We start from the raw sequence: 17,320 nt of genomic DNA, 5'->3' as shown, positions 1-17,320 counted from the left end.
AGTAATACTTTGCCTCCTGACACATGTACCTGACTGCTGTTTGTGTGTCCTGCAGCATGGTCTTCCAGGCCCTCCAGGCCCTCCAGGACCTCAGGGGCCTCCTGGTCCACCTGCAGCCCTCCTGCCCCAACAACAGGAGCTGATCCAGGAGCTGAAGGTGAAGCTAAAAGGTGAGACCTCCAAACACGTCAGCACAGAATTAAAATAATAATAATAATAATGGATTGGATTTATATAGCGCTTTTCTAGGCACCCAAAGCGCTTTACAATACCACTATTCATTCACTCTCACATTCACACACTGGTGGAGGCTACAGGTGTAGCCACAGCTGCCCTGGGGCAGACTGACAGAGGCGAGGTTGCCATATCGCGCCATCGGCCCCTCTGGCCATCACCAGTAGGCGGTAGGTGAAGTGTCTTGCCCAGGGACACAACAACCAACCAGGAGAGCTGGGGGATTGAACCGGCAACCTTCCGGTTACAGATGAGCTTCCCAACCCCTGAACCACAGTCGCAGTTAGCAGTTCCTCAGTGGTCCAGCAGAGGCAGCAGTGATCCATGATAAAAATACAGCAGACCTAGCTCACCTGTTTGAATTTTTGCATTATTAGGGGCGTGGCCTCACAGATGAGCAACATCTGAAATTCTGGGATTTTGGTTGGCTGTTACTGAGCAGTGATTAGCACTGCCACCCCCCCCTCATCCAAATGAGGTCACGTGGCTCCAGAAAAACGTCCAGCGCCCCCAAACCTGAACCTGACCAGGTGGAGAGGATGGATGGATGGATGGATGATGGATGGAATCACTGTGACTGCTATCACAGGGACCACGCATGTGTCTGGACCGTCTTTACTGAACATGTGAACATGACACATGACATCATGTTTATTTTTATTAAATAATCAAAACTCAGCGTCATGACAACCAAACAGCACATCACTGCGCGCTCAGTCTCAGCTTATTCCACCCTGAACAGCGCTCCCAGACTCTGCTGCAGCTTCTCATTTTCACTCTGTTTTCTGCATGTAGGTTATATAAATACTGTGTGTGTGTGTGTGTGTGTGTGTGTGTGTGTGTGTGTGGAGGCAGCCTGTCTGAGTCCTTAATAGGGGTAATTTTGTGGAGTGTGGATGTGACTTGGCTCAGCTGCAGGATTCCTGACATTCCTGCTGACTGATGGTGTGTCTTTGTTACGTTGTGTGTGTGAGTGTGTGTGTGTGTGTGTGTGTGTCATCAGGTTTTCTTCTGTGTGTTTGTATTTGGGAGGATTACAGACTGTTTCCACAGGGCAGATTTTTTCAGTCCGGTGTGCCAAACGTGACCAGAACAAAGAGCTTTTTATGGATTTCTGTAGAAGTTGTTCACGTGTGCTCCAGCTCACGGAGCCGACTGTGTCTTTCTGTCCCACGTGGAGCACGAGTGACGCTTCCACTCGTCTTCATGCAGCGTTACCTGCACGTAGGGTTTAAACTCAGCCTAAACTCACCAGTTTGATCATTCAGGGCAGTAACACACGTTTGTTTCTGAAGCTGTCAGGAACACACGCACACATTAGCAGGGACTCGATACCTTTGCTGCAGGTGCGTCGTGACTTCCACGTGTAGGAGGCAACATCCAATCAGAATCCTCAAACGTCCCTGTGCACCAACGCTCTTGCTCAGCCTTTCTGGACGTTCTGTTAGCAAAGAAACCTCACAGCAGACACACAGACACACACACACACACAGACACACACACACACAGACACACACACACACACACAGACACAGCTAGCACCTACAGCCCTAATGACTCACAGACACACACACACACACACGCAGTTATTTTCTGTATGAAGTCATTTTTCCCACCAGTCCGTGCATCTCCTTCTCCCTCCTCCTCCTCGCAGACATGGCTGCAGCCGTACGTTTGCCGTGTGATCGTCCTCCTCGCATCTCCACCTCCTTCTTCAGTCGCCTCCTACAGTCCATCACCATCCCACGCCGCAGCCTGCTGGAGCTGCAGCCGTTTAGCAAGGTAACCCCCCACACTTACACACACACACACACTCAAACACTCTCACACACACACTCACACTTACACACACTCCCACGCACGCACACACACACACACACACACACACACACACACACACACACACACACACACACACACACTCCCACGCACACAGATTTATGTCTTTATTCCAGAGGATTCCGTGAAACAATTTGATCCTCTTGGTTTTGACCTTTGACCCCTGTAGCCCTCAGACTCTGAGCAGAGCCTCCAGAGGGGGCGGAGCTTCAACAGCAGCACTGGCCGGTACACAGCACCCGTCTCTGGCTTCTACCAGCTCACTGCCAGCCTTCTCATCGGTTAGTGTTTTATTACTCTACACAGACTGTATACTAAAGATGGACCCAGTGTTGTCTCTAATGACCCGTAGGGGGCGACTCAGACGTTTCTGAGAAAACAAGCCTCCTGCTAGCTTGACTTTGTTGTCTGGGTCAACTTTGCTAGCGAGAGACAGAGAGAGGCGTTGAAAGACTCCAACGGAGCTTATTGTTTCGGAGGAAAACACGAACACAGTCGAGTCTTAACAGCTTACTTACAGCTGGGCTCGTCAGGCGCTCTGTTTGGCTGCAGTGGTTATTATTATATTTACATGCTTCCAGCTCCCGTTTCTGCTCCGTGACAGCTCGTACTTTTCCTTTTTCTCCCTCCCTCGCTCACAGACACATAACAGGTATGACAGTCCATTCTTCCTGCAGCACGGACTACACTGCCCATCAGGCTACATTGTTTAGCGCGGTGCCTGTAGCATTCTGCCTGCTGCCTTCATGTTAAATTTCTGTATCAGTCATCTTTCTGTCTGCTAACCTCAGCTAACGCCAGCTAACAGTGTTAGCTCGGTGGTGAGTAGCCTTCAGTAATAGCAACAGTACATCACAGATACTGAAGTGGCACATGACCCAGGTAGCTACCATAGCTAAAACAAGCTAGCTGCAGTCGGCTAATGTTAGTTTTTAAACAGAACGTACTTCCAGATGTTTCTTTAGGTTGGAGTCTTTGACACTGAGAGCAGCTCGGTTGCTGACAAACAGAGTTTGCATTGCACGCTCAGATTTCATCCCTCTCTCATTTAAATGTGGTTTCGGACTTTCCTAGTAAGAAATGCATTCCTGCCCGTGCACTGCTGGCTCTGCTGTGCTGGCTCCGGGTCCCACCAACATTAACAGGACGCTGACATTAGAGAGGGCATAGCCTAACATATGAAACATTAATCCATATATTTCAACAAAGTAGCTGTGTTCTGATTATCACCTTTTTAAACGGTAACTGTAACAAAATACAGTTACTCATATTTTGTATTTTTAATTACGTTATGCTGGTACATGAATTCTGTTTCTGCCCAACACCGACGAGCACAAACATCGAGATGGTGACGGACTCAGCTCCAGGCCGATCGGCCACATCATGATCGGGGTGGATCTGAAGGGGTGGCATGGGGCACCACCCCTGTAGATCCGCCCCTGATCATAATTATATTTACACCAAATTTCATTCAGATATTTCATTGTGTTTGAGACAGAAAACTGATGAATTAAGAAACTCAAATAAGAGGAAGGAGCCGGTTAGCAGGCAGCAGGGATGCTCTTGTAACTCTGATGTGCGTATGTGTGACAGAGTCTGGTGACAGAGTGCAGGTGCGACTCAGAGACAGCGTGAAAGCAGCCATCTGCATCGAGTCGCTCTGCCAGAGCAACCTGTGAGTGCCCGTCCTCTGACAGCTGTTATTATTTCATTATAAAATAATCTACTGCACACACATGACTGGCGATGTTAGCCCTGCCCATGGCACTGATTGGATGTTTTTTGCTGTTTCTTGTACAGCTCTGTGGAGTCGGTGATGGGCGTGGCAGCTGCCGGAGGAACGTTTAGCATGTTGCTAACAGGAACGCTGTACCTGCAGGTAGGACAGCATCAGAGGGTCGCCCTACACCAAAACACACCACACAGAACAGCACAGCCAGGCGTTTACAGGGAGCTAATGCAGCACCTTTAACAGAGACATTATGTGACGGGAGGACGCACTACTCTAAGAATCCTACATAAAAAGATGGACGATGTCCAGTCCCCGCCTCCAAATCATGTCACACTGTCAGATCACCTGGATTCTTTAACGACCACATGAAACCTCGAGCAACAAGTAAAACACGAGCAGGATTTCTGCACGACTCAGCAAGTCAGAGCATGTGAAACACTCCGAGTCCTAAAATCCAGAGAAGACTTGATGTTATAGTCCAGGTGTGTCTTATTGCAGCTGCACATTAATGCCTCTGGTGCACAGCTGGAGATGCTCCAGATGTAAATACAGAGCAAACCTGTTTTCATTCTGTTAGTGCCGCTTCAATAGAAACAGTGGCGTGGGTCATTCATGCACACGGCGTGCTCCGGGGTCTGTGCAGGTGACATGGATCTGGCTCCGAGCTCGTCAGTCCTAAACCTCCCCGAGCAGCATTTAGAGCTGGAGTTAAAAAACGTCGTGTAAACAGAGAAAGCACAGAATCCCAGCACGTGATCCCGGGATCCTCGGCATGTCACTCACCAGGAAGGAGTCAGAGTAGCAGGCATGCAGCCGTGAGCACATCAGTGTTCCACCTGCATGTGGTACTGAGAGGTTTCACTGATCCTGCAGCTCAGGTGAGCAGGCGGCAGGTATTACCTGAACAAAGGCTCTAATGTGCTGCAACATGAATGGATTCACAATGCTGACATCAGCATTAATGCTTTCACTCACTGTCACTGTTTGGTCATTTATTTTTAAACAGAAGCTTTAATATATCTGTCTGTATTAATTGTGTGTGTGTGTGTAGGCGGGAGAGTACGTGTCGGTGTTTGTGGATAACGCCACGGGCTCGGCCATCAGCATCCTCCAGGACTCTCTGTTCTCTGGAATCCTGCTGGGAATCTGAGTCACATGACCGCTGCCATCAGCAGACGGACACTTTGCTCCTCTGTGAGGTTCACCTCATCATCATCATCGCCGTCTTCATCCTTTTACCTGAGTGGGAGCGCTGCTGTTTTGTGGACCTCCACCTACTCCAGCTTCATCAGCATCCACCGATGGAGCGACCACAGTCGGACTCAAACACACCTGGAAACCTTCAAACAAACAAAGCTTTGAGTCATTTCAGTGAGAACTTCGCTGAAGTCAGACATTTTCTTCAATGAAATTTTTTTGGTTTTTGCCTCGGGTCACACTTATAGTTCAGTCATGTGACGACCATCAACAATCGAGGAGCCCTCTCTGTCCTCTGTGGCGTCTCCATCCCAGTGACAGCTACACCTGCTCTGCACCTTCACTGTTGGCTAAAAGACAAAAATGACAAAAACAAGCTTAACCTGTGCACCTGCAAGCTGCTTTGCAACCCACCTCCACCATAGCTCCTTTTTTTGTAGGGAGCTTCAATTGCTGTCAGAGGTCCCAGAACTCAGCCAGACGTGCGAACAGAAATGAAAGCAGATGGAAATAATCTTCTTACTACAGTGATGAGAATATTAACCCACTACTAGTGCCCGCTTTAAGGTAAACATGTGCACCAAGGAGCACATGGCAGACACAGTGTGATGATTTAGACACGAGTCTAACGGCTCCATCAAAGAGAGAACGACTGCAGCGCTGCCGGTTTCACAGGCGGCGCCTTGTTAACTGAGCGGGTCGAAGGTCCCATCTGCTCATGTATAACTCGTATGCATGTACTGCTGCAGGTCTGTGTCTGCAGGACTGCGTTAAAAGAAAGCAGCATTGTGTGTGGAAAAGAGCACATTTCTAAAGTGAAAGCGTCACAGTAAGCGGAGTGTTTCCACAGTGTTTCCACCCTCGCTGACACTGAGGAGCCTGTGCTCAGCTGGCTCGGCCTCAGTTTTCCATCCACGCTGCAGCGCTGGCGCTCGCTTCAGGTCATCGCCTGCTGGTCATCAAAGGAACTGCAGCTGTGGCGGCCACTCGCCAGCCGATACTTGGATCTGATGATTATTTCATATGAAGTCATCTGATGACAAACAGTGTTTATCTGTACAGACTCCATTATTGGTTTTCATATCACTTTCATTTGATATTTATTCTCTCAGTGAAACGTGGTAATAAAAGCATTTCTTATTGATCTTTAAAGAGGTGTAAACTTTATTTTAGTGGTTATATAAAAAAGCATTTACAGGACTGATAATATTGCAATATTTCTCCTTTTCCCTGTAAACGTCAGAGAGATCAGCCTTCACGCTCAAACCAGCTTTCTTCATCATCCTGGTCTCACAGCAGGCCGTCTCCACGTGCCCACACGTGCAGAGGTGCTGCCGTGTGATTGGCCGATGAGCATTTTCACAGATGTATCTGACAAAGCGGCAGTGAGAGCGACTGAAAGCCTACATCCACGTCACACATGAAAACCAGGGCCCGTATCCCTAAAGATTCTGAGAATCCTCTCAGAGAGCTCCTAACTTAACCTAAAAATTCCTTGCCAGGAGTTTTAGCTTAGAAGTGATTCCAGAACATTTTCAGTGAACTCTGAGCAAGGAATGGATGGAAAATCCTATCTTAGTGAGGAGGTGTGGTTGACCCCGTTGCTAGGTATGAGTCATCATTTCAAAAGCCGTGATTGGTTGATCCTACAAGTTTGATGGAAATGAGCTTTTGGTGATAATGAGCAAAGGATGTACCCTCAAATCAATACACATAATTATACACTCTAATCTTATGCTGACTGTAATTGTAAATAATATTTCACATTCAAGAAAATATCTGGAAAATGAATAGTAAGCTGTAGGGGTTATAGCCATTAGAATCTAAAATATGTGAAAACTTAAACTCATTACACCCTGTTCAAATAATGATTCGTGTCTTATTTGCTCATATTAATATCCTAGCTGGCATATTTTGTACTTTCACTCCCATATGGACCCCGTTGAAAACAAGATGGCCTATCTCAAGGGGCTGTCCTTAATGACGTAGAAATCACAACGTTACAAGTCCAGTGTGGTCTTAACGAGGGTAACATGGCTCAGCTTTTAGCAATGTCTGTGATTGCAGACCCAAGTCATCACTGCTACATTTTCCCGGTTGCCAAATACCTCAGGGTTGTGATTACTTTCGTCTCCGGTGTAATAGCGTTGTGGCATCGAGTTGGTGAAGTAATTGCATCTCTAAGGAGATCCACCACAAACATGATTCCTGCACGATCCAATCTGTAGCGTCTCAATAATTCCCTGTCATCCAGTGTTTGCAGGACATCTCTCCTGCCTCTTCTGTTGGCCATTTTGTGCAGCTGCTTAGGGGAACTCCTGAGCCACTAAAAGTCCTCTTCCCTGCTCGTAGCAGATCTCGCCTTAGGAGCCCTTTTAAGCGCTAGGAATCTTGAGGAATAGCTTTTATATTAACTGGGATTATCGTGTCACTTTTAGGGGAAATTGTAAGAAAACGTCATGACTCTGAGAATTTTCTTAGAATTTGGCCGCTAGGAGCCACTTTTTGCACAAAGATTCTTTAGGGATACGGGCCCAGGTGTTTTCTTTCTATGCAAGCTCTAAAAGCAGACCCGGCAGTACGGCCCGCTGGGCACGAACTGGGATTTGATCCGTGGTGAAAATGAAGCCGGCGTGCTGAGCGATGTTCTCCTGCATCGCGCTGACACTTCCACCTCTGTCGCTCCAACAAGCCTTCTCTGACTGCTTCCTATAAACACCAGCTCCTACTCAAACGCTCACTCAGACAGTGGAAACATGTGCAGACATGCATGTGAATTCAGGAGGAAAGGCCAAAAGCAGAGTTTGTACAGTTGCTGTGAGCAGCGTCAGCTCTCCGTCAGCTCTGCGAGGATCTGCAGGAGCAGTTCTCCAGGCTTCCTGGAGGGCTTCCCATCAGGATGATCCCACTCTGCTCCAGCCATGCTGGCAGAGTTCCCCTGTGTGTTTCTATGCAGGTTGTAATGCACTGGCAGTTTGTTTGGATCGCTGTCATGCTGAAACATGAAGCTGATGTTTCCAGATGTTCCTGCATGGTGGCTCAAACACCACCGACTGACCTGCAGCTGAAACCAAGACAGAGCATGGCTGCAGACTCCTCCTCCTGACCTCCTCGTACACACTGACCAGGATGTGGATCCATCGCTCCATCAGACCTGTTCCTCTGACCTTCAGCTCTTCTGTGGTTTTTAGACCTCATCCTCCAAGAATGGCTTCCTGACAGCCTCACCCTTTCACATCTCTGATGAGGCTTCAGCAAATGATCTGCTGAAGGTCTAGATGGTCTCTCGGCTCCTGTGTCGGGTCTTTCAGATCCTGTTCCTCTGCTTCAGTTTTCAGCGGCTTTCCGCAGCTCTAAAGGATGCGCCGCACGCCACTCTGACCGGTGCTCTCTGGGCAACATCCTGTTGGTACATTAATTCTATTTGATGTCAAACTGCGTCCTTGTGTGACAGGCTGCTGGTAACGACATTTAAAATGGGTTCTTTGCTCCACACCGGTTCAGAGTTCGAAACGCTTGGTAAGCTTGAATGGTTCATAGGTCAGAGGTTGGGTACAAGGACTGGACTGTGCAGACTGATCTGTGAGCCCTGCAGAGCTACGCTCAGCTTTGCATTTATTCTGTTCTGTTATTAAGCTGCTGCAGTGGAGACTCAGCATGAGGATAGAAAGAAAAAGTCTTCTGTAAATCTGTGGTGTCAAACACAGCGCGATCACATCTCTGCTGTGCACAAAACCTCTGAGAAACACAATCAGAGGGAAAATCTTCCAGTACAACCGCGCCGCTCCGCTCACATGTTGCGTCTTGTTAGCTGAGCAGCTCGTCAACAGTCCACGCTGCCGTCGGCTGGCTCGCAGCTGGCGGTAAAGCTGGAGACGACCTCCAGAATTAAGTCACAGCTCCAGTATAACAAGCGCGCATCTGCTGCCACCACCCCAGCGTCTCTGAGACAAGCCCTCCATTCACAGCTGCACACGCTGCTGAATGCACGCTGTGTTCAGAGGAGGGTCGAGGTGAGATCATCCTGCTCGTAAAGTGGCGCCTTACGCTTGGCGCTGAGCCACGCATACACTCACACAGGCTGGGTTACCGTACAAGGCGTGTCGACAGAATAATGAGGGCTGCACGCCGCCACTGCTGACAGCACGCCTCGTAACACACACACACAGCTTCACTGCACGTGAGCAGACTTGCTGTAAACAGATGCAGTGCGATTACATTTACAGCAGATGAGTTTTGTTCAGCTGCCAGCGAGCACAGCATCTCTCCCCCCCCCCCCCCACCAGCACCAGTCAAACAGCAGCACTGCTGTTGTGCTAGGGTCAACACACCTGAATCACATGATTAGTTCGTTACCAGGCCTGGAGAACTTCAGGACATGTTGAGGAGCTAATTCAGCCATTTAAATTAGCTGTGTTGGTTCGAGGACACATCTAAAACCTGCAGAACACCGGCCCTCGTGGACTGAGATTGCCCACCCCTGTGCTAGACAGTGATCGTGATCACCGTCCGCGGGAGCGCGACAGCCCAGATTACTTACAGCTACTTCCTGCAGCTGATATAAGGTGCAGTAAGCTGAACACAGTTTGTTCAAAAATAGTAGCACGACCGCACCACATATTCTTGTTAGTACCTGTAACGGCGTTGTAACAATAGGAATAGTAATTAGTTCAATAACGCTGTTATTCCCATCACTGTTAACGAGCTAGTTAATGCTTTTTAGTGGTGTCAGTTAAAAATGTTTTACAAAGACGATATTTTTCTAGAACCTTTGAAAAGCAGAAGCTTCTTGAAGCCGGGCAGAAAATAATGGCTCACCTTTAATTTTAATGTCTTCCTGATGTCGGTGCCGGCTCAGTCTCCCCTCCAGACTCTGTTACTTCGTCTGAAGCCTGGTCCCCTGAAACCTTTGTGACTAAACCTGTTTCCGATGGTTTGGTCACAGTCACACCGACAGCCCGCTCGAGGTCACACCGTAGCTCTCTGTGTTCATCTTGCATCGTGGCACACAGCAGCAGACGTTGGTCCTCATAATGGTCAAAGGGCGTCTAAGACCCTGTCCAGCTCTCCTGGAACCTCCTCCGTGCTCCTGAGAGTGCAAGACAAAGCAAACTTTCTGCCACTGACTCATATCGATGCGACACCTGGAGGAGTCGGCTGTGCGACCTCTGTGGAATCCAGGTATGACCTCACGCGACAAGTGGTGACACCGACCCTAACAAAACAACACTAGTGAGAAACTTTTCAGTGGCTTCCACCTGCAGAAGCCTTTGTTTCCCATGAGCTTCCTCACTCCTCTTTAAATGCACCTGTTTCAAAAGCACAGGCTCGTGACTGCAGCACTGTCAGATAGGGATGGGTATCGTTTAGGTTTTATCCGATACCGGTGCCAAATCGGTACTTTTGAAACGGTGCCGGTGCTTAAACGGTGCTCAAACCCGTGCTTAAAGAATGGAGAACACAAACTTTGTCCAAAAACCTCTCATGTTCAGCTGGTTTTTTGTAAAAAGATAACAATGTTAGCCTTTTCTGCAGCTATGGGGCATATATGGTATCACTCTTGGCTGGAAGCAGTGCTTAAACAATGGAAAAAACACTAACTTTGTCCTAAACCTCTCATGTTTAACTGTTTTCCACTTTTTCTTTGGTCATTTTAGCCTTTTTGGCCAGGGTGAAGGGAGTATCTGCCATCAAACAAGAAGACAGCCGCATGTAGCTATGATGATGTTTGCTAGTTGACCTTACATGCATTAATGTAATAACGTGGTTAGCCTACTCAACGTAAATTACACACGAACATTAAGCTACTCACGCAGAGAAGAACGGCTGCTGCTGCATCATCATCCTCATCATTTCTGCTACACTGGCAGGGCTAGGGGCCAGGACTCTCCTCTTCGGGTTTTTGGGGGATGTTGCTCCGGGTCCGATAACTGGCAACCCACCCAACGTGCACAGTGTGAGGTCTCGCAGCAAGCTATCAAATACGGCGCATTTCTTGGCTTTTAAAAAAAAACGCTATGCGTCGCCAGGTGTTTCATCGGATTCTTGGTGTTACCTCCTTTGACAGTATCACAGTATCAGCTTAAAGCACTTGTTGCTGCTGAGTTTGCATATTTTGCTGTGAAGTACAGCCAGACTTTTGACCGCTTCGCCTTGGACATTTTTAATCTGTAGCTCTGCTCTAACTGAACGTACGTACCTGGCCCCGCCTACTATCCTGGGAAACGTAAAATGATTGGCTAGAAGTGTATCACAGCTCAGGAAAAAAAAGCACCGAAATAAAGCACCAAAATGTGCGCTGCTTTTCGGTCTGGTTACTACCGTTTATGTCAGAACCAGTGCCATCATGGCACCAGACACCGGTACCCATCCCTACTGTCAGAGCACATCCTCCTCCACACTCAGATTAAAACCTCCCGCAAGCTTCATTCTGACTGCACAGTCTCCACATTCAAACAGGCTTTATGAGGAGGCTGTTTCAAAGGATCATAAATCCACAGCAGGCAGCAACTGAGAGAAACAAACTTTATTTACACTGCACGTTCTACGGCATCAGGTTACACCGGGGCAGTTTGTTAGGATCACCTCTGAAGGCTGATGAAATCACAAAATACAAACGCATGAGAACAAACGAAAACTGCTTTTCAGCTTCAGCGTGTCAATAAAACCACAAACAGGAACATGACATCAAACAAACACTACGCCAACATATTTTTCAATCAAGTTCACACATTTGAACAAAGAATGACAAAATAACAACAATGCGATTTGTGAACCTGGGAAAGAAGAGCACCTCCCCCTGCCCATCCTCACGAGCTCACTTTCAATTTAAAAAAATTATAAAACCAGAATCACAGCTCCAGAGTAAAAAATGTTTGGTGCTCATATTTATGGGTTTTTTCTCCAATCTCATAAAAATGACACGCTTGTTCCTCAAGCTTCGGTTCACGGGTATTTCTACTACAACTTGCCAAAGAAATCATTCATCTCATGTGGATGAATGATTTCTTTGAAACTCTTCTCCTGTTTCAGAGGAACTCTGCTTCTCACATATTTTCGTTTCCATGTGGAGGAAAAGGTGATTGCCTCGTTTGAACCTCGTCCCACATTTGTCACAGGAATACGGCCCTTCGCCCGTGTGCTTTTCCTTGTGCCTTTTCAAACTCTTCAATTCACGGAATTTTGCCCCACATATTTCACAGGAATGCGGTTTCTCCCCTGTGTGAGTTCTCATGTGGCGTTTAACAGCGCTTTTTTCTGAGTATGTTTTCCCGCATATTTCACAAGAAACCGATTCCCTACTTTGGTGTATTTTCCTGTGACTGTAAAAAACAGAGCTGTGACCAAACGTTTTCCCACATATTTCACAAACATACGGCTTCTCATCGGTGTGAGTGGTCATGTGGATGGGCAAATAGTTTTTATGACTGAAACTTTTTCCACATATATCACAGGAAAACAGTCTTTCTGAGTGAACTGCCTTATGGATATACAATGCAGCACTCTGACCGAAACTTTTCCCACATGTATCGCAGGAATAAGGTCTCTCACCTGTGTGGGTTCTCACATGGCTACGCAAAGTACTGCTTTGATTAAAACGTTTCCCACATGTATGACAAGAATATGGTTTCTCACCTGTGTGAAGTCTCATGTGGACAGCCAAATAGGTTCTACTAAATTTCCCCCCACATATTTTGCAAACAAGTGAATTCACATTGGTATGGTGTTTTTTCCCCCGGGATTGATTCTTAGAAACATCAGACTTTCGACCTGTGGCAGCATTACATGGACTCTCTGAGACAGGCGCGCTCTCTACAACACCACGACTTCTGTCTCTCTTTTGTCTCTTTGGAACCGGCTCCTCAGTTTCACTTAACCCTGACTCTTCACACTTGCTGGATTCTTCATCTGTGCTTTCACTTTGAGGAGAGTCATCACAGAGGAGCTGCTCCCCGTCTCCTCCTGGTTCACTGTGCTCTCCTTCCTCAGCAGCAGTCACCATGAAGGTACCAGGCTCCTCCTTCAGTCCCAGCTGCTCTCCCTCCTGACTGCTGCACAGTTCCTCCTCTTCCTCTTTAATCTGTGGAGGTTCTGGTTCCTCCTGGTCCACACTGGTCCTCTCCTGGTTCCAGAGCTGCTGCTCAGGGAGAACCTCCTCCTCCTCCTCCTCCTTACAGATGTGCTGCTGTCCGAGGTCTGGAAGGACAAAGAGGATTCAGGAGACATAGGGATGTAAGAAAATATCGATACATTGAAATATCGTGATATTTCGTGTAATAATACTGAATCGATATTCAAAATCAGTGTTATCTATTTTTTTTTTAATTGAAAAAATTACATGCATTTACTGTGTATTTCTTTTGTATGTTGCAATTAAAACTCCAGCCACTAGTTTGCAGTTTTACCGCCTTTACGTAGACGGAAAAACGAGGTGTCGCGATAACTGTAGAAGCGTCTAGTTTGCCAAAACCAAAGTAGAACAGTGGATGTGTGGCCAGTTGTGCTAACTGATGACCAGTTTAGGGACTAACACGTTATTAAGTAACGCGTTACAGTAACTAAGTTATTATTGTGGTAATGAGCACGGTAACTGGTTATTATGCCAAAATCACGATCGCGTTAATCGTTACTGGGATTTCGATAGGCTCGTTACTCGTTACTTTGTGTGTTGCGTTCGGCTTAAATTGGAACACAGACCTGGGAATAATGTCACACTCGAGTAAATGGCGTTCTGGTTAGCCTCATCAGAGAACTCGGGATTCCAATATGGCAACGCCCTTGAAAACGGTTGTTTTTCTAGCCCTCTAAAAAAAGAAATTACTACTAAACACATATGCAGCCATAGCTGGACTCGGTGGGCCGATGGTTTTTTTTCCTTTTTTTTTTTTTCCCGTAACAGTATAAAGGTGAAAAAAAAGTGAAAGGTGGTGGATTGGCCAGATGCTGGCAGATGTGTAAAAGTAACTCAGTTGTTTGGTGGTGGCTATGACGGAGCTTCCACAGAGTCAGCAGGTGGATGAGGGAAGGGGAGACCCGAGGCAGTGAACTGAACTAGGGCTACCACAAACGATTATTGTGATAGTCGACTAATCAGATGATCATCCAACGTACAGCTTACTGCACCAGCAGCATCTGCTCTTATATAACTATCATTAGCTTACAGCTTTAAGTGTTTAAGGTGCTAACTAACAATAAAGACAAGATGATCGTTTATTCAATTTTAATGACATTTGCAGATTGTTTCGGTGAAGTTTAATAAACTCCTTGCTATCTAAAATATAACAGGACACCGGAGTAAATTCTGGAGCATCTCACACTTCTGATAATCAGCTGTCTGCTTGATGTTTATTCAGCTGTGTAAAAACTATAACTTTAATCTCAGCCAAACCGATTTACTCAGGAACAAATAAAATACTGAAAAAAGCCAAACAACATGTTTAAGTTATCTAAGTGACTCATATATCATGTTTAACCTGAGTAGTGAAAGACGGCGGTGGGTTTGAAAACGATTTGCCGGGAGTCCGGTGTTCTCACGGCTCTAGTGAGCCTCGCCCCCGGCTAGCTATCGAGCTAGTGGGTAACAGACGTCTCCGAAAACGTCGGAGCGCTTTTGAAAATATGCGGTGTCCTGATAAACTGAGCAGATATTTGAGGTTTACACAGCTACATTCTTACCTGAAAATATGTTAAACGTTTATTTTGTGACCCAGAAAGAATAATAAGAGTAATATTAAAACTAGCTAGCTGCCGCCATTGTTGGAAACTAAGCTGGGCCGCGCTATGAATTCTGGGACACAGCTTCTTCTTCTTCGGGGTTTAACGGCAGCTGGCATCCTTGTACATGCAGTGCTGCCATCTTCTGTTTCAGTCTGTTATTACACTCTTAAATCCTGCTACTTATTCCTGCGTCTTTTGGGATCTTACAAAGCTTCAAACGACGCGTCGACTATTAAATCAATTCAATTCAATTTTATTTATATAGCGCCAAATCACAACATAAGTCGCCTCAAGGCGCTTCATAGATACAGAGAAAAAAACCCAACAATCATATGACCCCCTATGAGCAAGCACTTTGGCGACAGTGGGAAGGAAAAACTCCCTTTTAACAGGAAGAAACCTCCAGCATAACCAGGCTCAGGGAGGGGCGGGGCCATCTGCTGCGACCGGTTGGGGTGAGAGAAGGAAGACAGGATAAAGACATGCTGTGGAAGAGAGACAGAGGTTAATAACAGATATGATTCAATGCAGAGAGGTCTGTTAATACATAGTGAGTGAGAAAGGTGACTGGAAAGGAAAAACTCAATGCATCATGGGAATCCCCGGCAGCCTACGTCTATTGCAGCATAACTAAGGGAGGATTCAGGGTCACCTGGTCCAGCCCTAACTATATGCTTTAGCAAAAAGGAAAGTTTGAAGCCTAATCTTGAAAGTAGAGATAGTGTCTGTCTCCTGAATCCAAACTGGAAGCTGGTTCCACAGAAGAGGGGCCTGAAAACTGAAGGCTCTGCCTCCCATTCTACTTTTAAATACTCTAGGAACAACAAGTAGGCCTGCAGAGCGAGAGCGAAGTGCTCTAATAGGGTGATATGGTACTACAAGGTCATTAAGATAAGATGGGGCCTGATTATTTAAGACCTTGTATGTGAGGAGCAGGATTTTGAATTCAATTCTGGATTTAACAGGAAGCCAATGAAGGGAAGCCAAAACAGGAGATCAGTCGTCGACGATTTAATAGTCGATTAATCGTGGCAGCTCTAAACTGAACTTCAGGTAAGAAGTTGTGACCTGCAGTGTATCCGGGTCAGATATAAACCAAGTTTAGGTGGAGTTTATTTTCGTTGTGCTGAATTTTTACAGTCAGTTACAATAGCTCGTACTGCTACTAGCTAGCATGACGGAGTTTCTATACAGCTGGGTGGGTGCTATGATGTTACTGATAGTGAACTTTATTTTGTTCATAAGGTTCGTTAGTAGAGTTGCCAACAGTCCCGTAAAAACAGAATCGTCGTTTCGTGTTGAGCTGAAAAGGAACAGTTTGTCCCGGACTTCAGCTACAATGAAAAAGACACAAAGCTGGAGTTATTCTGTGTTTACACTGTCAGCTGTTTCTTCTTCTCTCATTCTCTCACCCTCCCTCTCCTGTTACTACTTCAATCATGAAACTGATCAATGATCAGCTGATCGGCTTTTCTCTCTTGTTTATTTATCGCCCACTTTGCACCAGAAAGAGGAAACCAGCGGGAAGTTATGAACTGTTTCTGAGACACAAATAACACCAGGATCCTTTTCTAAGCAGCTGACAGCTGGTAACTGTGCAGGGGGGCAGGTAGGGCATTAACAGGGAGAGGGGGGCACAAAGACATACTTTCTTATTCTCATTTAAAATGTCTGTTATTAAATAATTATCTGAATCTTACAACCAAAGTTTTTATCTGACGTAAAATGTATAGAAATCACACATATACCAACAAGACTGTACATCACAGTCACCACAGCGTTTCATTCAAAGGCTTCGGGATTTTTCCTATAATGGCGGCTGGTCTCCAGTCAAAACGCCGGGCCCAGTTTTTGTCCCAGTCCAGCACTGTGTGCAGCTCATCTGCAGTCTGGTGTTTCCTACATCTTCCTACTCTGAGGGCAGAATTTCCGAGTTCTGAGTACAATCAAAAGTCATAGTCGTCAGGAGATGCTGGACCCGTCCCATCCCAGCAACGAACTGGTCCAGCTTCTGAAATCAGGCAGACGGTTCCACACCATCCGAACAAGAGGCTCACGAGGAGTTTTTATCCTCAGGCCATTCGTGTGTTGAATCCCCCCCATCATCCTTAAGTGACTGAGACAGGACTCGTTACCACATCATCCTGATCCTTCTGGCCTCGCTACAGCACAAGACACTTTAACACCCTCCTCACGCAGTGTACACAAGCTGTAAATTTCCAGATTATTTTATTTCTATTTATATAATGTACATAACTCGCCCACTTGCTGCACATAATGTCCTCCTTGTATGTACTCATTCACTGTATATAAAGTTCTGTGTCTGTCTTTTCTTTGCACAGTCGAGGAGCGCATCAGGTCACGTTTCACTGCGTGTTGCACCTGTATAACCGTGCACGGGACAAATGAAGAATGTTGAATTCTGAAGCACCACGACTGCAGTTTTCCTGTTGGATGTGAAAAGCACACGTGACGCTGTGACGTAGGCTAGAATCATGGCGGCAGTCGACCACGGTCCAGGCGTGGGATTTTTCTCGTGGGAATATGCACTTGATTTTTTCCTTTCTGTTGGTAGGTGGCACAGTGCACGTGTGGCAGGAC

The 17,320-nt window shown here is 46.5% G+C and overlaps 2 protein-coding genes across 2 annotated transcripts in view; one reads left to right on the top strand and one right to left on the bottom strand.

Annotated features, from left to right (window-relative positions):
* The window catches only part of si:ch1073-184j22.1 (erythroferrone), a 7,303-nt gene extending 1,149 nt beyond the window's left edge, over positions 1–6,154 (top strand). Inside the window, exons 3-8 of the mRNA XM_004572383.4 lie at positions 56–170; positions 1,889–2,016; positions 2,243–2,354; positions 3,667–3,748; positions 3,874–3,952; positions 4,857–6,154. Coding sequence (XP_004572440.1) covers positions 56–170; positions 1,889–2,016; positions 2,243–2,354; positions 3,667–3,748; positions 3,874–3,952; positions 4,857–4,955 — 615 coding nt within the window. The 3' untranslated portion in view covers positions 4,956–6,154. The remainder of the gene's footprint in view (positions 1–55; positions 171–1,888; positions 2,017–2,242; positions 2,355–3,666; positions 3,749–3,873; positions 3,953–4,856) is intronic.
* The window catches only part of LOC101466228 (uncharacterized), an 88,813-nt gene that overhangs the window by 65,228 nt on the left and 6,265 nt on the right, over positions 1–17,320 (bottom strand). The window contains exon 3 of the mRNA XM_076876666.1: positions 13,173–13,198. Within this exon, the coding sequence (XP_076732781.1) occupies positions 13,173–13,198 (26 nt within the window). The remainder of the gene's footprint in view (positions 1–13,172; positions 13,199–17,320) is intronic.

The sequence above is a fragment of the Maylandia zebra genome, linkage group LG18 (assembly GCF_041146795.1).
Source record: "Maylandia zebra isolate NMK-2024a linkage group LG18, Mzebra_GT3a, whole genome shotgun sequence".
Taxonomy (NCBI): domain Eukaryota; kingdom Metazoa; phylum Chordata; class Actinopteri; order Cichliformes; family Cichlidae; genus Maylandia; species Maylandia zebra.
The sequence above is the reverse complement of the archived record's forward strand: the minus strand, read 5'-3'. Positions and strand labels throughout refer to the sequence as shown.